This window comes from Psammomys obesus, unplaced genomic scaffold, assembly GCF_907164565.1.
Source record: "Psammomys obesus unplaced genomic scaffold, mPsaObe1.curated_primary_1811, whole genome shotgun sequence".
Taxonomy (NCBI): Eukaryota; Metazoa; Chordata; class Mammalia; order Rodentia; family Muridae; genus Psammomys; species Psammomys obesus.
This window is the reverse complement of record NW_026591598.1, coordinates 18,401,179-18,424,821: the sequence shown is the minus strand read 5'-3', so window position 1 is coordinate 18,424,821 and position 23,643 is coordinate 18,401,179. Positions and strand designations below refer to the sequence as shown.

The window sequence follows — 23,643 nt, the reverse complement described above, 5'->3', positions numbered from 1 at the left end:
TCCTTTGGCCTCCATGCCTGCCTCCATCACATAATAATAATAATGCCATTATTATTATTATTATTATTATTTAACAACAACAAAACCCTTGCCCAGCACACTTCGCTTCTTAAATACATGCACTTCTCAATAACCAGTGGGTAAGTCTGGGGTGACACTTCAATCAATAAAGCTCTTGCCTTCCGGGCCTGAGGACCTGGGTTTGGATTCTGAGCACCCACATTAAAAGCCGGCCTGTGACCCTAGCCCTGGGGAATCAGCGACAGGAGGATATGTAGAGTTTGCTGGCCAATCAGCAAGCTCCGGGTTCGAGGACAGACCAGTGTCAATATAAAGTAGACGATGACCAACATTGCCCTGAGACTTCCAGCCGTGTGCGGACAGGCTCGCACACCCGGTTCATACAGGTTCATAGTGTGAAGGAAAGGCCTCGGGTGGAGGGAGGTGCTTGAATGCCAGCACTCGGGAGGCAGAGACATGTTCTGGGACTCGCTGGAAGGCAGCAGAGCATTCTTAGAGGGTACTGGCCAATGAGAGAACCTAGCTCAAAAATCACGCCGGGGAGACCGTTCAACAGGCAAAGGTGTTTGCCACAGAGCCCGGCGACCATGTGGTGGAAGGACAGACTGACTCCTGCAGGGGGGTTATACTACAGCTGTACTTGCCCTACTATGTGCAATGCTGTCAGCACCCTCACACCTGCTCAAAGGCCATCTGCTCTGTTCACCCCACTTACAAGGAGAGGCAGAGGGAAAGAACGAGAAATCGAAGAAACGATTCCTGGAAAGACTTCGGGTAGATTCTAGCCCTCCCTCTGACTTGCTGTGTGACCCTGAGCCTCTCTAGACCCTCTCTGTGCTCACTCTCTGCATCTCCAGGATGAAGGCTGCGTCTTGGGTTCCGGGAGGGCTCCCTCCTGCCATTAGAAACACGGACCCAGCGGGGCTTGGTGGCACGCACCTGTAACCCCAGCACTGGGGGAAGCAGAGGCAGGTGGACCTTCGTGAGTTTGAGGCCAGTATGGTCCACGAAGCGAGTCTAGAAGGCCAGGAAGTGGCCCTGGTCCTAGCTCCTGTATAGAGCTGGCTGGACCTGGGAGCCTTTCTTGGCCCCGCCTGTGATCTCTCCGCCATGCACACATCCTGGGACCTAGCACTGGGGACGCTGGAGGGAGGCCGAGTGCTCAGGTCTGCCTAATCCTGCAGCCGGCTCCTCACTCAGGCAAAGCCTTTGATTTGAAGCCAGAGGAGAAGATGAAAACCCCAGTTCTACAGCCCCTCAGATACCTTGTGCTCCGGGGACACACCTTCTTGGGGTGCTCCCTGTTAGGACTTGTCCACCCCGCCCCACCCACCCACAGTTCACCCCATTAGCAGACTGACCAGGCATGAGGTGCAGTGCTCTCATAAGAGCCCCCAGGGCAGCAGCAGCCCACGCCTGCACCTCCTGGTCTTCCGTGGGAGGCCTCAGAGGTGCAGACAGCCAGGGAATGCAGCAAACCCTACTTCCAGGGCAGGCAACTTGGTTTCCCCTCCAAGACCTGCTATGGTCCCCTGGATAAGTGTCTTTTCGCTCTCTGAGTCCCAGTTTTCCCTTCTATAAGATGGGCTGGCAGTCACCTGCCCTTGGATGCTTGGTATTACAGGCAGAAGCCGCCGAGCTGAAGATCGCGTCACCAGGACAGGCTGCTAATAACAAAGGCCCTACCCTGTGGTGACGCCTCTGCTCAAATCCTGGCCAGCTGTGAAACCTCCCTGTGCCTTAGTTTCTCCCTCTGGAAAGTGGTTATGATGTGTGCTGACCTCAGAGCTGCTTCAAGGACAAGATAGGGGAGGGGGCTGTAACAGCCCGAGTTTCACACACTGTTCCAGCAGCATGCCACCTGTACGGCAGAGGGGGTCCCGATGAGGCAGCCCCCGGGAGACCCAGACCACCTCTGCTCATCCTCCCACCTCCTTCCTCCCCTTCTTTCCCAAGGTGAGTGGAGAGGGGCCGGGCCTCCGGGTCAGGGTGCTGACTCATGGCCTCCCTCGCCTGGCGCTATAAAGGAACAGCCCAGGGGCTTCCTGCTCCCTGCTGCCCAAGGATGGCCCAGGGCGCGTTGATCCATGTGGCCCCTGAGCAGCCCACCCACGCCGTGTGTGTGGTGGGCACAGCGACTCCGCTGGATGTCTGTGGGTGAGAGGGGCAGCTCCTGGGTCTGCGGGGGCAGGCGGGGCGCAGGGGCTGGGCTCGGGCTCTGGGCCAGAGATCTGCTAGAGAGACAAGCCAGGAGGTGTGGGACCCACCACAGCCGCTGCTTCTCTGTGAAGTCTGAATACCCTCAGAGCAAGGAATTACAGCGTGTGACCTGACAGGCCTATGTTTTGCCTAACAAGGGGGCAATAGGCGGGGGGGGGGGGGGCAGAGGCTGATGAGCTTGGGCAGCTGAGCCTCAGTTTCCCCACCTTGTGAAATGACTTGGAGGACTGCGTGCGGCAATTGCAGACACGTCTGTTAGGTACCCCTCGGTGCTGTTTGTTAGGGATTCTGCCTAGTACAAGGCAGGTCCCCAACAGTTGTTCATTTGTTCATTCTTTCATTCTCTTGTTCATTCAACAAACATAGGCTGGGTACCTCCTGAGCACTGAGGCCTTTGCCAGGCTCTGGGTCACACAGGACAGAGGAGCAAGCCTCTTGGGTGGAGCCTGCTGTTGCCTTTCATGTGGAAATTGCAGCAGCTTCCCCCACAGAGCTGGGCATCACGGCTCAAGCGACGTCTATAAAAGCCTCTGGGAGTTGCCCAGGGTCAGGGGGTCAGTGCCTGTCTGACCCTAGGAGCAGGAAAGCACTCCGGGTCTGGGTGGTCCCAGCCTACTGGTGAGAGGCTGAGGACACAGGGAAAAGCCTGGTGTCATCGGAGGCCCCCGACTCCTAGCAGAGTGGAGGGTGGGTGAAAGGGGCCAGAGCTAGCCCAGGTCCATCCTCGCCAGGATGCCAGGCTAGCTCTCCTAGGCCAAGGTCACACATGTGACCTTTTGTATGTGTCTACAGGTGTGCACCTTTTCAGAGGCAGGTGAGTGCGAGCTGGTGGTGGCCAGGACAAACTCAGGCGCCATCCCTCAGACTCTGTACAGAGATCAGAGGACAAGGTGTGGGAGTCAGGTCTCTCCTGTCACCTTGTGAGCTCTGGGAACAGAGCTCAGGTCATCAGGCTTGGCCACAGCACCTTCACCCACTGAACCATCTTGCTGACCCTGATTGTGTTTTTCAAGTCGGGGCTATCAGAGCAGTGACATTCGGTCAGACAGGGGTTGTCGAAAAGGTGGATGTTTGTCTGTCCCCCAGTAGGAGCCAGTACAGCTAGTGCGAAGGACCTGAGGCAGGGCCATGCCCAGTTGGTGGGAAGAGGGGCAAGAAGACAGGAAGGGGAGGTGTGCGCCGGGCACATGGGCAGGTGGCCGGGGCAGCCTCTTGTGCGGCTAGGGAGGGGCTTGGAAGAAGTCTGTTCTCAAGGCATGGGCTGCCGTGGGTGGCCGTGGGGAGGTATGTTGAGCAATGGACTGTCATGTGTAGACTCGGTTAAACTCCATCACTGGTCGCTGTGTGATGAGGGGACCAGGGAGGAGGGAGGTGGGGTCAGGGCCAGGTCATAGCCGCAGAGAGTAAGGTCGCCAAGTTCTGACCATCTTGACAGGCTGCCTGACCCAGGGACAGCCAGCCCAGGTACCCTCCTGTGGTTGCCTCTCCAGTCCTTGGATTGCAAGAACACACTCCCACGCTCAGCTTCTATACGTGGGTTCTGGGGAAATCAAACTCACGTTCCTGTGCCTTTCCCGTGGCCGCCGCCAGGATCTGATAAAAAGAACAAATAGACTAAATAAATAAATAAATAAATAAATAAATAAACAAATAAATAAATAAATAAATAAATAAAATAAAGCATTTGAACCTCCCCTACCAAGCCCTTATCCCAGGGCTGCTGGCCTCTCTGTGGTCCAGTGAGTTGGGGGACCCAGGCCTGACCCCACAAGGGCTCCCTAACCTACAAGCCTTCGGACCAGGTCATGATGCCCTCATGGGTGTTGAGGGGACAAGCAGAGGGACCCGTGGTTTGAGATGAGAGGTGTTGAATGGACACTAGGAGGTATCCACAGTGGGGCCACAGGCCCATGCTGAGGGTGAGTGGGTGCTATAACTACTACACACAGGCATGCACGCATACACACACACACACACACACACACACACACGCACACATGCACACGAGCGCACACACACTCCATGGTGGGGGGTGGAGTTCAGGGAGGGCCAGGTCTCACACGTAGTGGTGGTCTGCTTTGTTGACTGAGGAAAAGAAAGTTGAGCACAAGAAAGGGTTCCATTGGGACTAGAGAGAAGGCTAGAGGTTAAGAGCACTGGCTGTTCTTCCAAAGGTCTTGAGTTCAATTGCCAGCAACCACTTGGTGGCTCACAACCATCTATAGTGAGATCTGGTGCCCAATTCTGGTGTGTAAACACACATGCAGGCAGAATGCTGTATAAATAAATAAATCTTTAGAAAGAGAGAGAGAGAGAAAGAGAAAGGAAGAGAGAAAGAAAGGGTTTCATTGGTACTGGTTACCTTAAAATCCTTTTGCAGAAAGATAAGGGGAGGGAAAGAGAGAGAATATACTCAAAAATGGAACCCTTGGCTGTTCTTTCACCTCTCACCAGGGCAGGTTCCCAAACATTCCCAGAGTCCCCCCACAGTCTTCCAGGAAAGTCCCTCACTGTCCTCTTTGCTCATATGGTTCTGACCCTGGAGTGGAGGGCAGATTCCCAAGGTGGGCAGGAGGAAGAGAGAAAGGAGAGAGAAGGTTCCAGAACCGGGCTCCTCCACACCTGCTCTGGAAACTTGTGAAAGACAAGCCTCCTCTTCCACTGGCCTCACTGTTACTGTCACTCCCCATCACCTGTGTGCTGGGTCCTTGCCTACCGCTGACCAAGCCTGCAACTGCTCCCCACCCCCACCTCCCAGCTTCATGGCCCCAGAGCAACCGGGGGCATTGCTCTTCCCTGCCCCATGCCACCCGGCCCAGCAGGTGCTGTTGACTTTGAGAGGAAACAATTCCACTTGCCTCAGAAAAAATAATCATAATAAAATAAAATTTAGACACAGGGTTTCTCAGTCACCAGCTTCATCTTTGCCATGTTGGGCCTGGGTTCTGGTCCCTCTGCTTCCGCTGGGTGGGGTAACTCAGCAACTCCTATCAGAAGCTTCCTGGGTGTGGTTCTCATGCCCTGGGTGCACAGGGCACCCTCGAGACACGAGGAAGCTCAGACCGCTGGGTTCCAACCCCAAGTCTGGGGAGCTGGCCTGGGAACTTGTCTTCCCCAGTTTCCAGGAGAGGCAGGCACAACTGCCCCTGCATGAAGGACTGAATCTTGGTTATAGCAGGTCTCGAAGAGAAGTATAGAGAGGTGTGTCCTTAAAGACAACCCTCCCACATCCATCAGTGCCCTCCGACTGATGCCACAGAGTCCCGAGGGGGAGGACTGGAGATGAGAAAATGAAGAAGATAGGAAAGTTGAGACCAGAAGATCCTGCCGAAATTGCTGGCTTATGCCAAGCAAGTTTATTTAGAAGTAAGACATTGCCGGAGCAGTGGTGCAAGCCTGTAATCCCAGCACTCAGGGAGGCAGAGGAGGCAGGGGCAGAGGCAGATGCTGCACGAAGGGAACAGAGCATCTCCAGTGCTTCACATACCAAGCACCAAAGCCTGGGACCGATAACTCCAGCCTCTTCAGGGGAAAGAATCAGGCTCCCACAAATTGAAACCTTTTGTTTGTTTGTTTGTTTTTGAGACAGGATTTCTCTGTGTAGTCTTGGCTGTCCTTGACTCGTTTTGTGCTCTTCCAAAGGACCCAGGTTCAATTCCCAGCACCCAGCTTACAAACTGAAACTTTAATTCCCTCAAGGCCCTGGCCCCAGCCCTAGACGGACCTTCATGCCAAGCCTGGACAAGGACAAAGAACAAAAAATTCCCACTGTCCTTACATCTGGACCTCTGCAAAAGCCTTGGGCCAGCCTGGCTCCCAACAACGTTTAAAATTTTTATTTGGAGAGTCTCCTACATGAGTTCTGTGCCAACATCATTTCTTCCCGCCAGCCTCCAACTTCACTCCTGTCCCTCACTGCTCCCTCTCAAATCCATGCTGCTTTTTAAAGTGTATCTAACCCCTGATCAAGTTCTTCGTAAGAGGATGAGCCTCAAGAATATCTGCTCTGCCTCTGAGCATGGTGCCTCATCTTTTAACCCCAGCACCTGGGAGGTAGACAGGTGGATCTCTGTAAGTCTGAGGCCAGATTGGGCTACATAGAGAAACCTTGTCTCGAAAAAAAAAAAAAAAAAAAAAAAAAAAAAAAATAATAAAAAATATATATATATGTAACAATAATAATAATAATAATTATTATTATTATTCCTTAGCCACAACTCCAGAAATCTGTGTTTTTGGGGTTTGGTCATTTATTTTTGTAGAGTTTTTGTTTGGGGGGGTCACATTTTGAGCCATCTTTTCTGTCCCCTGTGTGTGTGTGTGTGTGTGTGTGTGTGTGTGTGTGTGTGTCTGTGATTTCTTTATATGCACACAGCCCTGGGTGTGCCCACTCCTCATGGTTCCTGCGTGCACACTGCTCTCTGGGTGAATAGTAGGTGTTTTTGACATAGCACCTCCCTCTTCTGTCTCTCCAGTTCAAGCTTAAGGCCTCCAGTCAGAGGACTCCCCTTCTGTCTTCTCTCTCCCTCCTGGCAATCACACCGTCTCTCCTCTCTGGCCCTGAACAAGCCCAGCAGCCTGCTGGGAAGAGGATTGCTGAGGCCTTCCTTGGTAGGCCTTCTCACCGCTGGTGCCAACGCCCTCTGTCACTCCACAGCTCTGCTCCTCCGGGCTGCACATCCTTTGGCATCACCGCCTCCCCAGGGGTAGTCATAGATGTCAACCACAGTCCTCCAGCCAAGAGGAGTACCGCCGGTGCCGCCAAATGGCCTCTGGACCCCAAGCTGGAGGTGACCCTACAGGTGAAGGCAGCCAGCGACAGCACAGACGACCAGAAAGTGAGTGTGGTGGCTGGGGTGGGGGTGGGGGTGGGGACGAGGGTGGTGTTAGGCCCAGCATAAGCCTAAATATAAGAAGGTATGAAGAGAACTCAGGAAACTAATTATCCATCGATGCAAAAATGCAAGAGGCTCCTCTTGACCATTGCGCAATGGGGTCACCCCTGCTGGTCAGCTAGGAGTGGCACCGGGAGACAAAGACCTTAGGTTTTTAAAAGACACAAGGCGGGAATCTCCTGGGGTTGCCTTCTTGGCGATTTAGGATTGGATGAGGTGTTTAACTTTTAAAATAATTGGTTAGATCTGGTCACCCTTAGGTCCAGTCAGCCCTGTCGTAAATATCTGATCTTCAAGTCAGTTTGGAATTTCCTGCCATCCACAGTTAAAGGTGGGAGGGTGATTAACTCATCCCATGTCTGTTCTGAGGAGTGGGGGTTACAGGCTTCAGATCAAAGGTCAGGAGAAGGATTGGGGCCATTTGGCCCAGTTTCCAAACAAAGCCCATCTCACCGGCGCTAGCCGGTGATTTTCTCTCCATTTAGTAGAGATCTCTGCTTATTCTCTTCCTTATCTCTGCCCTCACAGATGGCTAATGTCAGGAACTTTTACATTCCTCGGCTCTCTGGAGAAGCACTAAGAGGCTTTAATTAACATGGGCCTAAAACTTGCAAATATAAGTTATAAGGCAATTAAAAGAAACATAGGTTACAAAGTTAGTCTGATTCTTTCAGTGGGAGATGCCAGCCCCTCGGTGGCTATAGGCAGTCTGCTTGCTTCCGTGCCCAGGGCCCACCCCGGGAGAGTCTCTCTCCCTTAGGCAAGCTCATGGTGATTCCTCCCTCCACAGCATACCCACAGATGGCACATTGTTGTCATTCTTCTCCTTTTCACTGGGATCACATATCTGATACAAAACAAAACCAAAACAACAACAACAACAACAACAAAAAAACAGCTTAAGGAAGGCAGGACTTATTCTGGCTTGCTGTTTGAGGGTGCACAGTCCATCATGGCGTGGGAAGGCGTGGTGGCAGGAACAAGAGGCGCTGGTCACATGGCACCCACCAGAGAGAGATGGATACTGTTGCTCTGTTCGCTTTCTCTTTCTCCCCTTCTGTTCAGTCTCAACAGAGCCCACCAGACAGCGCCACCCACATCCAGAGTAGGACTCCCCCTGCAGTTAAACCTCTCTAGAAATGCCCTCAAACGTATGCCCTGAGGCGGGTCTCCCAGGGAATTCTAAAAGTAGCCAGGTTTCCACTGAAGCTTGCAGGGCCTTATAAAGGTCTTGATCAAGTTCACCCTCGAAGCAACTGTTTAATAAACACCAGCTCCATACAGAAATGAGCAAGGCATGGGGGGGGGGGCGGCCACAGCTCTTGGGGGCATCAGGTAACATACAGGTAAACAAACAGTTAACTGTGGCCATGAGCACTCTGAAGGCCACAGGCAGGGAGTCACTGTGAGGGCTCTTCATGTCCTGGTGTTAGCATCTGTCCGTCTGTCTGGTGGCAGCTGCAGCAAATCGCCACCGGACAAATCGCCCACTTGTAGATCTATAAGACAAAGGTGTGAGCAGGTGTGACTCTATGTGACTCCCCTTGAGGATCACTCTCGGTCTCTCCTAGTGAGGGTGACAGCATTGCCTGACCTTCTGTGTGCCACCGGACTGAATCCCAGGGTCACCCTTAATGCATAGCCTTAGAGACTTTGTTCCCGGTGTCTGGTTCACAAGTTCCAGGAGTGGGAATGGGACCAGTAGGTAGCTCCCCACCCAAGACACTCCAGGGTTCCCACAGACATCTTGCTCCCTGGAGGGGTAAACCCAGAGGCCAAGCTCTGTCACCACCCTGGGTACACAGAGCTAGGGTATGTGGCAGCTGAAGTCAGGGAATACGTCCTGAAAGAAGGGGCAGGTTGAAGGTGGGAGCCACAGGCTGGCCTGGGAGAGAGCTAGATGGCTCCTGGGCTCACCCTGGATGAGGAGATGGAAGCAAGACACAGGCTGGGGACACTGAAGAAGCCTGCTAAGACAAAGGTGGAGGGAGGGGTGAGGGAGCCAGGGAGCCAGCTCAGAGGCTGTGTGCAACCTGCCTTGTCTTCCTCCCTCCCTTTCTTCCTTTCTCTTCTCTTTTCTTCCCCCCACCCTTGTCTCTACTTCTCCTATGTTTTGAGACAACCCAGCTCTCAATCCTCCTGCCTCAGCTTCTCCAGTGCTAGGATTAAGGCTTGTATCACTGGTGATCGGTTGGTCACACACACCTTTAGTCCCAGCACTCAGAAGGCAGAGGAAGGTGGATCTCTGGGTTAGAGGCCAGCCTGGTCTACAGAGCTAGTTCCAGGAGAGCCAGGGCTACACAGAGAAACCCTTGTCTTGAAAAACCAAAAAAAGAAAAAGACGTGTGCCACCATACGAGGGTAGAGACCTTGTTTTCTGGAGGCAACAGGTAGCCAGTGAAAAACTTCCACACAAAGATGCTACTGGCTGGTGCAACCCAAGAAGCCTGCACCCAGGGAGCAGCCTGAAGGCTGGGAGCCCAGACAGAAATGGACAGCAGGGTCCGGAGGGGAGGCCACAGCGCTGTCGATTTTTTCCAGGATAACCACTGCCTATAGAACAGGAGCCAATACCTCAGTGTGCCCCATCCAGGGGCTCCTTAGAGTGAACCCTCAGTGTGCCCTTTCAGGGTGTGCCCTCAGTGTGTCTGTCACCCCAGCTGTCTTCCCTTGTAGGTCTTTAGTTGCTTCTGGTGTCCCTAGCTCATGTCACTCAGGCTTCTCACTCCCAATGGCCAGCCCACTGGCAGCCGGGCCAATCACACACCTCTCTCTGGGTTCGAGGTTTGCTGGGCTGAGGGACTGGGATGAGCCCTTCCCTGCTGAGGTGCAGCCTACTCCCCATCCTCCCACCCCTAACCCCCTCCCCCAGCCTCCTGGTGTGGTTGCTACACCTAGCCTACACCTAGAGACAACCTGAAGGCTGGCCTTCTGTCGCACAAGTCCAGTTCCATGGCTATCACCTGCTCTTTCTAATGCCTCTTGCACCCCTGGAAGCTGCTGAGCCCCTGCTCCCCTCCCAGGAACGTCTCAGAATACCCTTTGTCTTAGTTTGGGTTCCTGTTGCTGTGATGAAGCACCATGAGCCAAAGCAAGTTGGGGCGGAAAAAGTTTATTCTGCTTCCACTGCCACATGGTAGCCCATCACTGAAGGAAGTTGGGGCAGGAGCTCAAACAGGGTAGGAGCCTGAAGGCCAGAGCTGAGGCAGAGGCCATGGAGGGTGCTGCTTACTGGCTTGCTCCCCATGGCTTGCTCAGCCTGCTTTCTTATAGAACCCAGGACGCTCAGCCCAGGGATGGCTCCGTTCACAATGGACTGGGCCCTCCCCATCAATCACTAATTAAGAAAATGTTGTAAAGCTGGACCTTATGGAGGCATTTCCTTGATTTCGGTTCCCTCCTTTCCGGTGACTCTAGTTTGTGTCAGGTTGACATAAAACCAGCCAATAAACACCTCCTCGTGAAATCTGCCCTTACCTCTGCTCTCAGGCCATTTGGGTCCCAACATTTCTGGGCTCCCTTTGGACCCTTTTCTATAGCATCATAGTCGAGTTGAGCCGGATTGAGCCGGCTCACAGCAGGGCTCAGACTGTGTTTGTTGAATGACTAAGAGAGGTCATGAATGCTTTTGCTTTGTCTTATAGGTTCGAATTTCATATTATGGACCCAAGACCTCACCGACCCAAGCCCTGCTCTACCTCACCGGGGTGGGTAAGTGGTGACCAGGGTCCCAAAATGCTGCCAGCTGCACACTCCTTTATCCCAACGCTGGCAGGCAGGGCCGGCAGATCCCTGTGAGTACAAGGCCAGCCAGGGCTAAGTAGCTAGATACCGTCTCAGAGAGAGAGAGAGGAAGGGAGGGAGGAGCCAAAGAGCCGCTTTCTCCCTCCACACAGCACACCCCACCTCAGCAGGGTATAACACGACTAGATCCATTCTTGGGGCTGGAGATGGCTCAGCGGTTAAGAGCACTGGCTGCTCTTCCAGAAGACCCGGGTTCACTTCCCAGCACCTCCACAGAGGTTCAGAACAGCCTGCAACTCCAGCTCCAGAGCGTCCGACGCCCTCACACAGACATACATGTGTGCAGGCGAAACACCAGTGCACATAAAATAAAAACAAATAAGTCATTTTAAACAATCCATTCTTAAGATCAAAGTGTTCACGAGCTTGAGGCTAGCCTGAACAACAGAGTGAGACCCTGTATCTAAGTTTTTAAACATTAAATCGGCTTTTAGTGAGATCTCAACCTAAACAGCATACTCTTTTTGTTTAAGTGGTATTAAATCTATAACTAACGCGTGAAACCCCCGGGGTTTCCTTTCCTTGGTGGATTTCATTCATGAGTATACATCTCAATGCAACAGGGCTTACTCAGGGCCAGGCTGAGGTGTGGCATTTAGTTCCGACAATAATCCAGTGAGCCTGGCCCCATGACCCCATTCCACAGATCGGGAAACTGAGGCTCAAGAGACAAACAGATTTGCTCAAGGAGCTACGCAGAGGTGGGGGCTCTGATGCTGTCTCCCTACGCTCACACATATTGGTGTATCTACTATGGCACAAGAGCAAACGGTCATATTGTCCCTCTCGAGGGACACGGGTCCCTGTGTCACACTGTGGGGCACGTGGGGCTCCATTATTGAAGCGACTGCGGTCACACGTTCTGAAAAGGGGGAAAGAATTCAGACACACTTGTACCCTGGCTGTGGGCTTTTTCCCTGACACAGTCACACACGTGTAACGAAGAACGGGTGATGATGGTAAAACCGGTGGCCCCTGCTCAGGGCTGGCTGAGGGTTGAGGCTGGGGGCAGAGTTCTTGGAGAGCTTGGCAGGTGAGCCTGGGGTCGCTAGGAATTGCTTTGCCGGCACAGTCATGGCCCCCGGAGGGCGCAGTGGTTGGAAATCCTGGCTCTGCTCTCTGAACTCTTAAGTGTGGCTTCTTGGGGAGAAAAGAATGGCCGTCTCCGCCTACCCGGAGGAGTGGAGAGGCTCCCCCTGCCCAGCTCGCTCCTCTCTCTTGTATTGCAGAAGTCTCCCTGAGCGCAGACGTCACCCGCACGGGCAGAGCGAAGCCCAAAAAAGCTGGGCAGGATCAGGTGAGGCTCAAACGGCAGCCAATGCGCGCCTTAAGGCCAAGGCGCGTTCCTGCGGCGCCCCCTTGCGGTGACGAGCGGAACCGCGGCACCTCGACAGTGTCTCTTGTTTACCTTTACCAGGAAAATGCAAATCACTGTTGACCTTTCGGCCTGTTTACAACCAATTGAGCGTTGAGAAATGGCGTTAGCCTACAAGCTGGAATCTCTAGAATTACCCAGTGTCTCGAAAAAACAAAAACAAGTAGGGAAAGGGGGAAGAGTGTGGCCTAGACAGATTGCCTAGCACTGCAGTTATCCTGCTATTGTGCGATCTATCACATTATATTAGATTTCTATGGGGGGGGGGGGCTCCCAGCATTATCTGGACGTTATTGAGCAGACGGTGCCTGGCACCCACATCGGGAAGGGATGACTGTGTGGTCACGTGAGAGGGGCTGTGTGGATCAAAGTCTTGACACTCTTACGTACTTGACTCCATGTTTTTGCCAAGCCAACATGTTTTAAAGGCTTTTGAAGTGGATTCTACTACCGGCTCCTTTATTTGGAAAAAAAAAAAAAAAGTGGATGACTTGAGGCGGGGGATGTAGCTCAGTAGGTAGGGTACTTGCCTAGCATGGGTGAAATCCGGGGTTTGATATCCCGGCACCACACACACTGGATGTGGGGGAAACCCGCCTGTAATCTCAGTTCCCTGAGGTAGAGGCAGGAGGATTAGGAGTTGAAACTAGCCTTGGCTAAAGCAGATGCTGTCTTAAACAAACACAGATGAGCCACATTCTGCACTTGGGGCAGATTTGGTTATATTTGGAGCCATCAAAAATCCACTCTCTGGGGGCTGTAGAGATGGCTCAGAGCTTAAGAGCACTGGCTATTCTTCCTAAAGGTCCTGAGTTCAATTCCCAGTAACTACATGGTGGCTCATAACCATGTATAATGAGACCTGGTGCCCTCTGCCAGTGCGCAGGTATACACGCAGACAGAACATTGTATACATAATAAATAAATCTTTAAAAAAAAATCTACTCTCTGGGCCTGTGAATTGCTGGATGAGAGAAATTAGACAAGTGGGAGGCAAGAAAAAACCAGCCACGAGTCTCCCAAGGGCTGATGGGATCTGACAGTTTCTTTTGTCCTCCTGATGTTCCCAGAGCACCTGGACCTGGGGCCCAGGTGGCCACGGCGCCATTTTGTTGGTAAACTGTGACAAAGAGAACCCCAAGTCTTCCAGAATGGACTTCGAGGATGACAAGGTCTTAGACAACAAAGGTAAGAGACCAAAGACCATGGCCGCCTCCAAGGACAAGGCCTTTGCTCTTCAGCAAGGCTCATTTTCCCACGTGGTCTTGTAGCCTCTGGATTTCGGTTTAGTGAGAACATGCTTGTGTTAGCATGTCCATGTTACAGGGGAAGGAATGGAAAAGTGTCCCAAGAGGGCAAGTGACCTGCCAAACTAACACAGCATTCAGAAGAGACCAGCCGGGCCTCCCCGGGCCCCAAGAGGCTCTGCTTTCCATCTGGCCCCTGCCCAGCCCTCACACCTATGCTTGGCTCAGACAAGGGGCCCACGGGGTCATGGGGCTGCATAGGAATGGCTTTGTGTCTGATATGTGCAGCTGGCCAGGGCTGGCCCCAGGGACCTCCCTAAAGGATGCTCATCCGTCATGACCTGTGGGCACTCCGGATGATAATAGCTTTAGATATGCCACTGTCTTCACACTCCCCACCCTTTGGCACTCTCTCTGCCCCTGTGTATTGATGGGGAAACTGAGGCCCTCAGAGCTGAAGAATTTCCCCAAGCTCACCCAGATCCATGTCCCTGCCTCCTTCACTGTGGTCCGGGTGTCAGCAGTGACCGCTTGGCGTTTCCCCATCACCCCAGCTCAGTGGCCTGTGCTGACCATCGCCCTGTACCGCTGTTCTGGGTGCTCTCTGTGCTCTAGAACTTGAGTGTTGGGGTCACAGCAAGAAACCAAATAGACATAAGCCCTGCTGCTCTGAGTTTCTCTCCTTAGCTCACCCTTTTGCAGCCATCCATGGACAAGCATCATATATATGCTGAAGGGAACGAAGCCGGGGGCTCAAGAGGTGGCTCAGTGAGTAGAGCCACCTGCTACCAAACCTGATAACCTGAATTTGATTCCTGGCTGCCGCAAATGGTCCTCTGACCTCCACACATGTAGATCAGCCAATCTCTCCCATGTGCGACCACACGATAAATAAGTGTGAGCTGAGGCTGGGGCTGAGGCTGAGGCTGAGCGGCAGAGCTCTTGCCTTGCGTACCCAAGACTCTTTCCCCAGGGCTGCAAAACGAGCAACAACAGAAAGTAAGAGCAACAAAAGAGTTTTAAAATAAGCCACAGGGCACCATTTTTAACAAAGAAAAGAAAGCCAGGTTCCTTTGAGGCGGGGCGTGGGAGAGTGTGGGCTCCACCAGGAGGAGGCTGAAGGGAGACGGGCCCTGGGGACAAGCATGGCCACTCGCTTCTTGTTTCAGACCTGAAGGACATGTCTCTAATGACCCTAAGCACCAAGACTCCCAAGGACTTCTTTGCCAATTATCAGCTGGTGCTGCACGTGGCCAAGGCCAAGATGAACAAAGTGCGAGTGTTCCAGGTCACACGTGAGTCGGCCTAGCCTTCCGTGCCCCTTTCCCGCTCCGTTAGATGGGGCGCCCCCTGTCGGGCAAACCCTTCAGCAAGCAGGTCCAGTGCAGCCGCGCATGCGTGGTTCTGAGCACCAGGCCCGGGGCTGGGAGGTAGGCACATGCCTCTGTCCCCTGCCTTCCAGATGAGGTGACTTGAAGAAAGGCCTTGCCGCGGCTGGGGACAGGGGAGTGACTTCTTCCCGAGAGGGCCCAGCTCTTCTCCCTCTTCTCTTTTCTCTCCCTCTCCTCTCTTTTCTTTTCTCTCACGCTCTTCTTTTTACTTCGCTTTTCTGCTTCCTAGCACACATGCTTTCTCCCTCTTTCCTTCTCTCTCGCTCCCCCTTTTTCTCCCTCTCTCCCTTTCTCTCTTCCCCCCCCCCCCCCCCCCCCTTCCCCCCCCTCCCCCTTTCCCTCCCCCCCCCCCCCCACGTGCCCGTGACCCCGCTTGCTGGGATCACTGCTTCTCAGACATCAGTGGCCTGGCAGCTCCTCACACCTGCTCTCCAGGCAGTGTGAGCCTCAGTTCTGAGCGCAGGACATGAACATGCCTGGGTCTTTGCCCCATGTCACTTTCATCCTAGTGGGATAGGACGGGTGACAGGTGAATAATTAGGAGCAGCAGTGTGGGAAGGGGAGCTGGGGGCAGAGAGAGGGGGAGGTCAGAGAGAGACATACTCTGAGGAAGGGCATCCCGGACAGAGGGGGCAGCAGATGCAAAGGCCCTGAGGTGGGTTGGCACCTGTGGGTTTAAGGACTGGGGTTGGGGTTGGGAGGCAGAGAGGCCATTGTAAGGTCTGCAAGGTTTAAATCGGTGAGTGGAGGCCCAAGGGGGGGGGGGGCACATGCTCTCGTCTCTGCTCTCCAGGCAGAGGCTTGTCAAGGCTCAGCTTGTTCCCACTCCCTTCCTTCCTAGACTAACAAAATCAAACTGATGACCACCTTTGCCCCCCCATCAGGCGTTGTTACCCACCGGAAGCCCTCCCACTTCCCTCTACCACTGCTTTAATTGGTGTCTGTTATATAGGATGGCCTTTGCTCCTCCCTAGTGAACCAGGAGACAGTGAAGCGTGCTTGGGGAATAAATGAATGTACATGCAAACGGGTGAATAAATGAATAGTGCAAAGTTTGGAATGGGGCTGACACCTGCCATTGCCCTTCCTGGATCCCCCTCATCAGGGAAACAAGATCCCGAATGGAGCTTTGGTGTCTCCCCCCAAACATTTGCAAGGGTCCTTGGGTACTGACGTGCTGTGCCCCTGCAGGAAGGCACCTCGGTATGGAGGAGAGGAAATCAGAGCCGCCAACGTGTTGGCATGCCAGGCCTGACACATTCTGCCTCTTTGCAGGGGGCAGGCTGCCATCCAGGTTTAAGGTGGTCCTGGGGCCACAGCAGTTCTCACACCACCTGGAGCTCCCCGGTGGCCAGCACAGCACAGACTTCTACGTGGAGGGGCTTGCTTTCCCTGACGCCGACTTCCAGGGGCTTGTTCCCCTCACTGTCTCCCTGCTGGACACATCTAACCCGGTAAGGACTCAGCCTGGGCTGGGGGTGGGGAGAAAGCAGGTACGTGACCCGATGACCTTCCTCATCCCTCCCCTCCAGGAGCTCCCTGAGACCCTGGTATTCCAGGACAGCGTGACTTTCCGTGTGGCCCCCTGGATCATGACTCCCAACACTCAGCCCCCCCAGGAGGTATACGTGTGCAGGTAAAGCTCCAGCTCGGGGGTGGGGGAGTCTGGGGACCCCCTGAATGCTGGGTGCTGCCTTGGCTGGGGATGGGAAAACATACTTCCTGTCCTGAGCCGCCGGAAGCCACCATTTGCTCAGGTCGCTGGAAAGAGGGACAGATTGTCGTTAGAGCTGTCACGCCTCTGTGGTAATGAGGATTAATCTTTGCAGGTTTTCTGAAAACGAAGACTTCCTAAAGTCATTGACTGTTCTGACCAAGAAAGCCAAGTGCAAGCTGACTGTGTGCCCGGAGGAGGAGAATTTGGAAGACCAGTGGATGCAGGTATGTGGCCCTGTCCACCTGAGCCTGAAGGACTCCTTGGAGCCTTGGGCTCCTGGGGTACGCCCCTTCCTGGGATGGAGTGGGAAAACAGAAGCCCCTTACAGCGGGGAGCTCAGGTTGAGAGTTGGTCTGACATAGACTGTGAGCCACCACGCTCCTCCTCACCCCCATCTCTGTGCCTGTCCAGGCATGCCATCCCTTCGTGTAGAAGCATATCTATCTTCCTGTCTGCTGAGTCCAACCCTTGCCATCCTCTGTGATGGAGGCTGAACCCTGGGAAGCTGCAGACAGGCCCCCATCTTTCACCAGGAAATGACCAGGGTTTTCCATCCTGTAACTTGCTGGAGTGACTCTGTCTGTCCCCACCCCAACCTGCACAGCTGCCTGGGGGGGGGGGGGGGGCAAGGTCGTCGCCAGGTTCATCTCTGAAGACCGGTGTTTCCACCTACAGGGCTGGGTATGCTACCTGCCTGCTCTGGTGAGACCCGGGAGGGTACGCTCACCTGGAATCAGTCAGCAGCCTTCCCACTGAAGCCCCTGCCTACCCCAGCCATGTTGGGAGCCCTCTGGGTCCCCCGGCATCCCCCCAGCACCTTCAGTCACCCCAACCCTGGATGTTCCCTGTCCTCAAGGACAAGGACACCTCATCCCAGAGTCAGGATTCATTTTCCTAGCAGGCTGTGCAGGACACAGATCTGCCTGCATCCTCGGGGCCATTCTCTGGCCTCAAGTTTCCCGCAGAATTTGTTCTAGAGGGCATGGTCAGCAGGTGGGGAAGATCCACGCCATATCGAGCACTGGGGGCCAAGACTGGCGGCCCAAGCCACAGCTGCTCTGCTCCCTTCCAGGATGAAATGGAGATCGGCTACATCCAGGCTCCCCACAAGACGCTGCCCGTGGTCTTTGACTCCCCGAGGGACAGAGGCCTAAAGGACTTCCCGGTCAAACGAGTCATGGTAGGAAGCCTGTAGGCCTGGCCGAAACCCAGCCATCCACCCTTGGCCGTGAGGCTCCTGCCTCCTCAATCCATTGCTCCTCAGGCCACCCCTTACCCCAAAGCTGAGTTCCTGCTCCATCAGAACCCAATGGGTGATATGGGCTATTTCAGCTATTTCCCTGATAAGATCTGGGTTCTCAGTCTCACCACACATGAGCTCAGCTGGTCTTTGAAATAACCTCTCAAGGGGCATCCTGGGCTACCCAAGAGTGCCCTTGCCGCAGGTGGGAGTTCCATCTCTTGGGTATGGTTGGTCCTTTGGGAGCTACGCCGGGGCTGTGGTGGGGCTTCAGGATCAGCCAGACCTTTATCAGTCACGGCCAACACATTCAGGAGTGGGAAGGGACTGATTGATGAGTCACACCAGTATGGCTGATGGATGCCAACTCAACCTAGATCATCATCATCATAAATTAAAAATAATAATAGTACGTTTACTGAGCCCATGTGCCTTCAGCCAAAGGATACTTCTCCACAGGCACTGACTCAGCAATGGGTCTATTTCACAGAGGTAGAAACTGAGGCTCAGAGTGAAAACAGCAGGTCTCCCAGCCTGCCTCCCTGTCCTCCCAGGAAGACCTGCACTGGGACCTGGGACCTTCAGACAAAGGAGGGACAAGGCTTGCAGCCATGAGTAGTTTGCACTCTGAGGAGAGAGGCAACAGCCTGCCCCATGCCAGAGGCTGGAAGGAAATGTCTGTCTCAACAACAGTTCCTTTTGCTTCTTCCTGGCCACGCCCTTTGCCTGCAGCCCTGGCGTAGCCTGGCTCTCTGTGTTGGCTAATGGCTTTGGAGGTGGGAGCATCAACTGATCAGCTGGGACTTTGTCCCCGCCCCCATCCTCCCACCCGGCTTCCCTTCCTACCTGCAGTGGCTGCATCTTACCACTTAGATATTCCAAAGGTCAGCTTCCGGGTTACAAGCCAGATCCCCAGCACCCAGTGACACAGTGGGACTCTGAGCATGAGATTCTTCTCTGCCTCATCCCACCTTGGGTGGAGGAAAGCTGCAGCAGGCCCCTGGCTGGGTACTCTTAAAACGCCTTCACCTGACCCTTGCTCATGAAAGAACCAGAGTAACGGAAACTGTCACCCTGCTTCTCACTGGTGTCCTCATGGGCCAGTCTCCCTTGCCTGCCTCCAGCCCATCGGGCTTCATCCAGTCTTTCAAATTGTCCCATTGCTCCCTGACCTCGGGGCCTTAGCATATGCCATATGCCATTCCCTCTGCTGGGAATGTGCCAACTGCCTCTCAGCCTTCAGGTCTCAGTGTCAGGGGCCTACCCAGCCAGGCCCTCCTGATGCTGTCAGGGGCCCATGCCAGGGTCACCTTTTGCTTCTCTGTCGCTGATAAAATGTTCCGACCAAAGGCAAGTTGGGGAGAACAGGATTTACTAGGTTTCCACGCTCATGCCACAGTCACAGGTCACTGAGAGAAGTCGAGGCAGGAGCTGACAAAGAGGCCATGGAGAAACGCTGCTCACTGACTTGCTCTCCATAGCTTGCTCAGCCTGCCTCCTGCTAACACCCAGGGGCTGGCATTGCCTATGGTGGGCTGGTCCTTTCCGTATTGATCATTAAGCAAGAGCCCCACAGACTTGCCCACAGGCCAAGCTAATGGAGGTATAGTCTCAGCGGAGGTTCCTTCTCTCCAGATGACCTTGTGTCAAGCTGACAAAAACTAAGGAGCCGTGCATGCTGGGTCCTGCCTGCTCGTTTCTCCCAGAGTGCACTGCTGCATTATCTCCAATGCATTTGGTTACTTCTCCTCTGCCCGGCCAGGGTGGGCAGCTGCCCTGCTAGTGCTGCCTATGGGCAGCCTGTGACCTTTCAATGTTAGGGAATCTCTCATCACCGGGCATGGTGCGTCTGGAAGGTCAGTGCTGGGGAGGCAGAATCTGAGGCTGTTCCGGATTGTGTAGAAAACCTTGTCTTGTTTGTGTTGGGTTTTGTTTTTTGAGTTGAGGTTTCTCTGTGTAGCCTTGGCTGCCCTGGACTCACTTGGTAGACCAGTCTGGCCTCGAACTCACGGAGATCCGACTGCCTCTGCCTCCCTGAGTGCTGGGATTACAGGTGTGAGCCACAATACCCAGCTTAGAAAAACCTTGTCTTTAGAAAAAAAGAAAAAATGGGACTAGAGGACTGGAGAAGTGTCTGTCTTGATTGTTTCTCTTTCTTACTTGCTTGCTTTTTTTTCTTTCATTTTTTGTTGTTGTTGTTGTTTTGTTTTGTTTTGAGACTGTGTCTTGCTATGTAGCCCTGGCTAGCCTGGAACTGGCTTATGTAGACCAGGCTAGCCTGGATTTATGTAGCAGAAATCCACCTGCCTTTGCTTCCTGAGTGCTGGGATTAAAGGCGTGCACCATCGCACCTGGGCCTCTCTCCATCTTAAGAGAATATTTGCTGCTCTTGCGGAGGACCCAGGTTTAGTGATGCCTGTAACTCCAGCTCCAGGAGAGATGATGCCCTTTTCTGGCCTTTGTGGACTCCAGTACACATGTGGTTCATATGAACTCATGCAGGCACACACACAAAAATAATGGATGTGTAAATAAATTTTTTAAAGAAATAGAATTAAAGCAAAACGCTGCTGTTAAAGCTAGCTCAGTGCTATGGACAGCAAAGTCACCGAGATACTGACCTCTGTGGGGCCACATCAGTTTAGAATCTGAGAAGTGGGGGATTCTTTAAGTCCTAAGTTAGGGAGCATGTACCCTCCCTAATGGTATGAGATTAGATCCAGGGGCAGGACAGAGTGGGAAGGAACCAGGACTGAGGAGGAGGCAGTGGCTCGCCCCGTGGGAAGTGGTCAGACTCCGGGCAGCTCTCCAAGACCAGGCCAGCAGGCTTCTCTGGCCATTGTGAGTGAGACAAGGCAAAGGTGGCTGGCCTTGAGGCTGCGCCCTGGAGAGAGAGGCCCATGGGAAGGCGGCAGGTTGATGAGGGAAGGATCCAATGGCTCTCCAGGTAGGACACATGGGAAGACAGGTAGGCACCGGCTGGACACCTGGCAGCTGGTGTCCTGTGTCTGGTGGAGGTGTGATGTCGGTGATGGGCCCAGCTTACAGATGGCATTTCGTGGAATGGTAAGGCCACATAGCCAGCTGCCGACACCAGGAAACAAGGGGGACAGCAGCTGCCCTTCCCCCACAGCAAGAGAAGGACCACGGTGATGAGGAGGGAGCACAAGGCCACTGGCAGGCAGTGGCACCCAGCACAGGGTGTCTTCTCTTGAGGCTCTTCCTGAGGCCGCACTTTGACAAGTGACAGCTTGTGACAAGTGACTCAGAACTTTGGAGCGTCGGGAGGATAAAACCGGTGTTGCCTTCAGCCACTAGGTGGTGCTTTGTCATAGCACCAACAGAGCTCACCCAGGGGGTGACAGGTGTGTCCTCTGGTGAAGGCTCCCATGAGGATGTCACACTGTAAAACCCATTCTAGGCCAGGCTTGGGATGGGGACACCATGTGAAGCACCTTGCGGGCCACCGGGATGGCTTGGACCCCTGTCACCTCCTCACACTGGCTGAAGGAGCCCCCATCTCCACCCATCGCCTGTCCCCAGCCTGTAAAGAAAGCGCAGAGAATGCTTTGAAATCCTGCTGTTCTGTGCATGAGTTTTCCAAGCAGGTGACACTGACCCAAGCCAACATCCCTTCACTGCGAGATCATAAGGTTCCTCCCTGGTAGCCACAGGACTCCTTCTAGTGACTAAATCATCACTAAACCTGCAGCCACCATTTCTACCCGGGGACAGTAGTCTCTAACTCTCAGTGTATCCTTCTCCCGTCTCAGGGCCCAAATTTTGGCTACGTGACCCGAGGGCCCTTCACAACAGAGGTCACTGGGCTGGATGCCTTTGGGAACCTGGAGGTGAGTCCCCCCGTCACCGTAGGGGGGAAGGAGTACCCGCTGGGCAGGATTCTCATCGGGAGCAGTGGCTACTCCAGGTAAGGAGAACATGGGGTGGCCAGGACCCAGGTGCTGGGGTTGGGGACAGTGACAGAAGCCACAGAGGGGCCTCCAAACCTAGGAAAGCAGCAGACATTGAGAGGGAGCACAGGTAGGGTAAGGGACCTCCAGAGCCTGCCTCTGCCACTTACATGCCTTTAGCTGATGACTGTTTACTGAGCATCTACTATGTGCCAGAGCTGGGAGTAGGGTAATGAGTGGGTCTAACTGGCTCCGAAGCCCATGCTCCCCCGTCACACTGGCATCTAGGCTGAGTCAGCGGGCAATGCTCCCTATGTTCCTCAGTGGCTGTGCCTCGGTTTCTCTCCAAGGAAGCTGCAGTACAGATGTCAGTGCCACAGTGGCAGCAGCCCAGGCTCTGTGGGCTCGCCCACATCTGCTCTCCCAGACAGGATCCCAACAACTGACCAAAGCAATCATTCTTCCAAGGCCCAACCTGGGGTGCATTGGGCTTACACTGAGCACGGGTGAGGGCGGTGGTGGGTGACTGTGAAGCATCCCTGAAGTCTCGCCTCAACGTGGATGACTCCCCCTCACGACATCCAGGGGCCTCCTCCTCCCCACCTCAGCCAACCTTCCTCCCATGCTGGCTACACTCTAACACAGTGGTTCTCAACCTTCCTAATGCTGGGACCCTTTAGTAAAGTTCCTCAGATCGTGGTGACCCCCACACTGTAAAATTATTTTTGTTGCTACTTCATAACTATAATTTTGCTACTGTTATGAATCACAATGTAAACGTGTGTGTTTTCCGATGGTCTTAGGCCACCTCTGTAAGTCATTCAACCACAGCGAGGGTCACGACCCACAGGTTGAGAACCACTGCTCTAGCATCTCTCGTGAACACATGACAATCTACCATTAGGCCAGAGTCACGTACAGCAGGAAGGGGTGCAGGCAGGAGCTGGAGTCTCGCTCACAGCAGGGTCCAGGGACCCTCGCTGCTCCCTCCTCTTCTGAGGCCGGATCTCAAGGCCGCTTGGTGGGTAGTCATTGTGTCTTATGATGATGTTGATGGCTGTCATAACCTCTCATCCCTGTGAGAGCAGCAACAAGAGCCGGGACATGCACCAGGCCCTGCAGGACTTCCTGGGCGCCCAGCAGGTGCAGGCCCCCGTGAGGCTCTTCTCTGATTGGCTCTTTGTGGGTCACGTGGATGAGTTCTTGAGCTTTGTCCCAGCACCGGACAGGCAGGTGTGTAACCCTTCTGTCTGGGCTCCCAAGCCGGCTCTCCCCCCTGTGTGGGGACACGGTGGTGGTAGAGAGTGTCACCGCCCCTCCCGGTCTAAGCAGCCTTCTGACTCCCGAGTTTCCCAGCAGGGCTTTCGGCTGCTGCTGTCCAGCCCCAGAGCCTGCTTCCAGCTCTTCCAGGAGCTACAGAGCCAGGGCCACGGTGAGGCGCCCCTGTTCCAAGGACTCGAGAGTAAGTTGACTCGCGGCTGGTGTCCTGTGTGGGCCGCTTCTGCTGACTGTAGTCTCCACGGCTCCCTGAGAGCCTGTGGGGAACGGGGATATGTGTGCCTACTGTGTGCAGGGAGCACCATGTTCCTAAAGGAGGCTAAGTTTGATCATTAAAGGCGACATTCCTTGAGCCCTTCCTCCAGAACATCTTCCTTAGGAGATGGGGGCGCTTTGAGGGAGCGACCGCATCTTGATTCAGAATGTACCCCACTAAGGCGCCGGAGACTGCCCCTGACTGGAGGGGAGCCTGCCTTCCAAGTTGGGTCCTTCCTTTCTCCTTCCTTCCTTCCTTCCTTCCTTCCTTCCTTCCTTCCTTCCTTCC

General features: G+C 54.1%; 1 protein-coding gene across 1 annotated transcript in view; it reads left to right on the top strand.

Annotated features, from left to right (window-relative positions):
- Positions 1–2,086: 2,086 nt before the first annotated feature.
- The window catches only part of Padi4 (peptidyl arginine deiminase 4), a 24,117-nt gene continuing 2,560 nt past the window's right edge, over positions 2,087–23,643 (top strand). The window contains exons 1-13 of the mRNA XM_055611284.1: positions 2,087–2,178; positions 6,899–7,079; positions 10,781–10,847; positions 12,170–12,237; positions 13,386–13,503; positions 14,732–14,857; positions 16,229–16,407; positions 16,486–16,589; positions 16,783–16,894; positions 17,743–17,850; positions 21,684–21,838; positions 22,910–23,054; positions 23,181–23,283. Of these exons, the coding sequence (XP_055467259.1) occupies positions 2,087–2,178; positions 6,899–7,079; positions 10,781–10,847; positions 12,170–12,237; positions 13,386–13,503; positions 14,732–14,857; positions 16,229–16,407; positions 16,486–16,589; positions 16,783–16,894; positions 17,743–17,850; positions 21,684–21,838; positions 22,910–23,054; positions 23,181–23,283 (1,558 nt within the window). The remainder of the gene's footprint in view (positions 2,179–6,898; positions 7,080–10,780; positions 10,848–12,169; positions 12,238–13,385; positions 13,504–14,731; positions 14,858–16,228; positions 16,408–16,485; positions 16,590–16,782; positions 16,895–17,742; positions 17,851–21,683; positions 21,839–22,909; positions 23,055–23,180; positions 23,284–23,643) is intronic.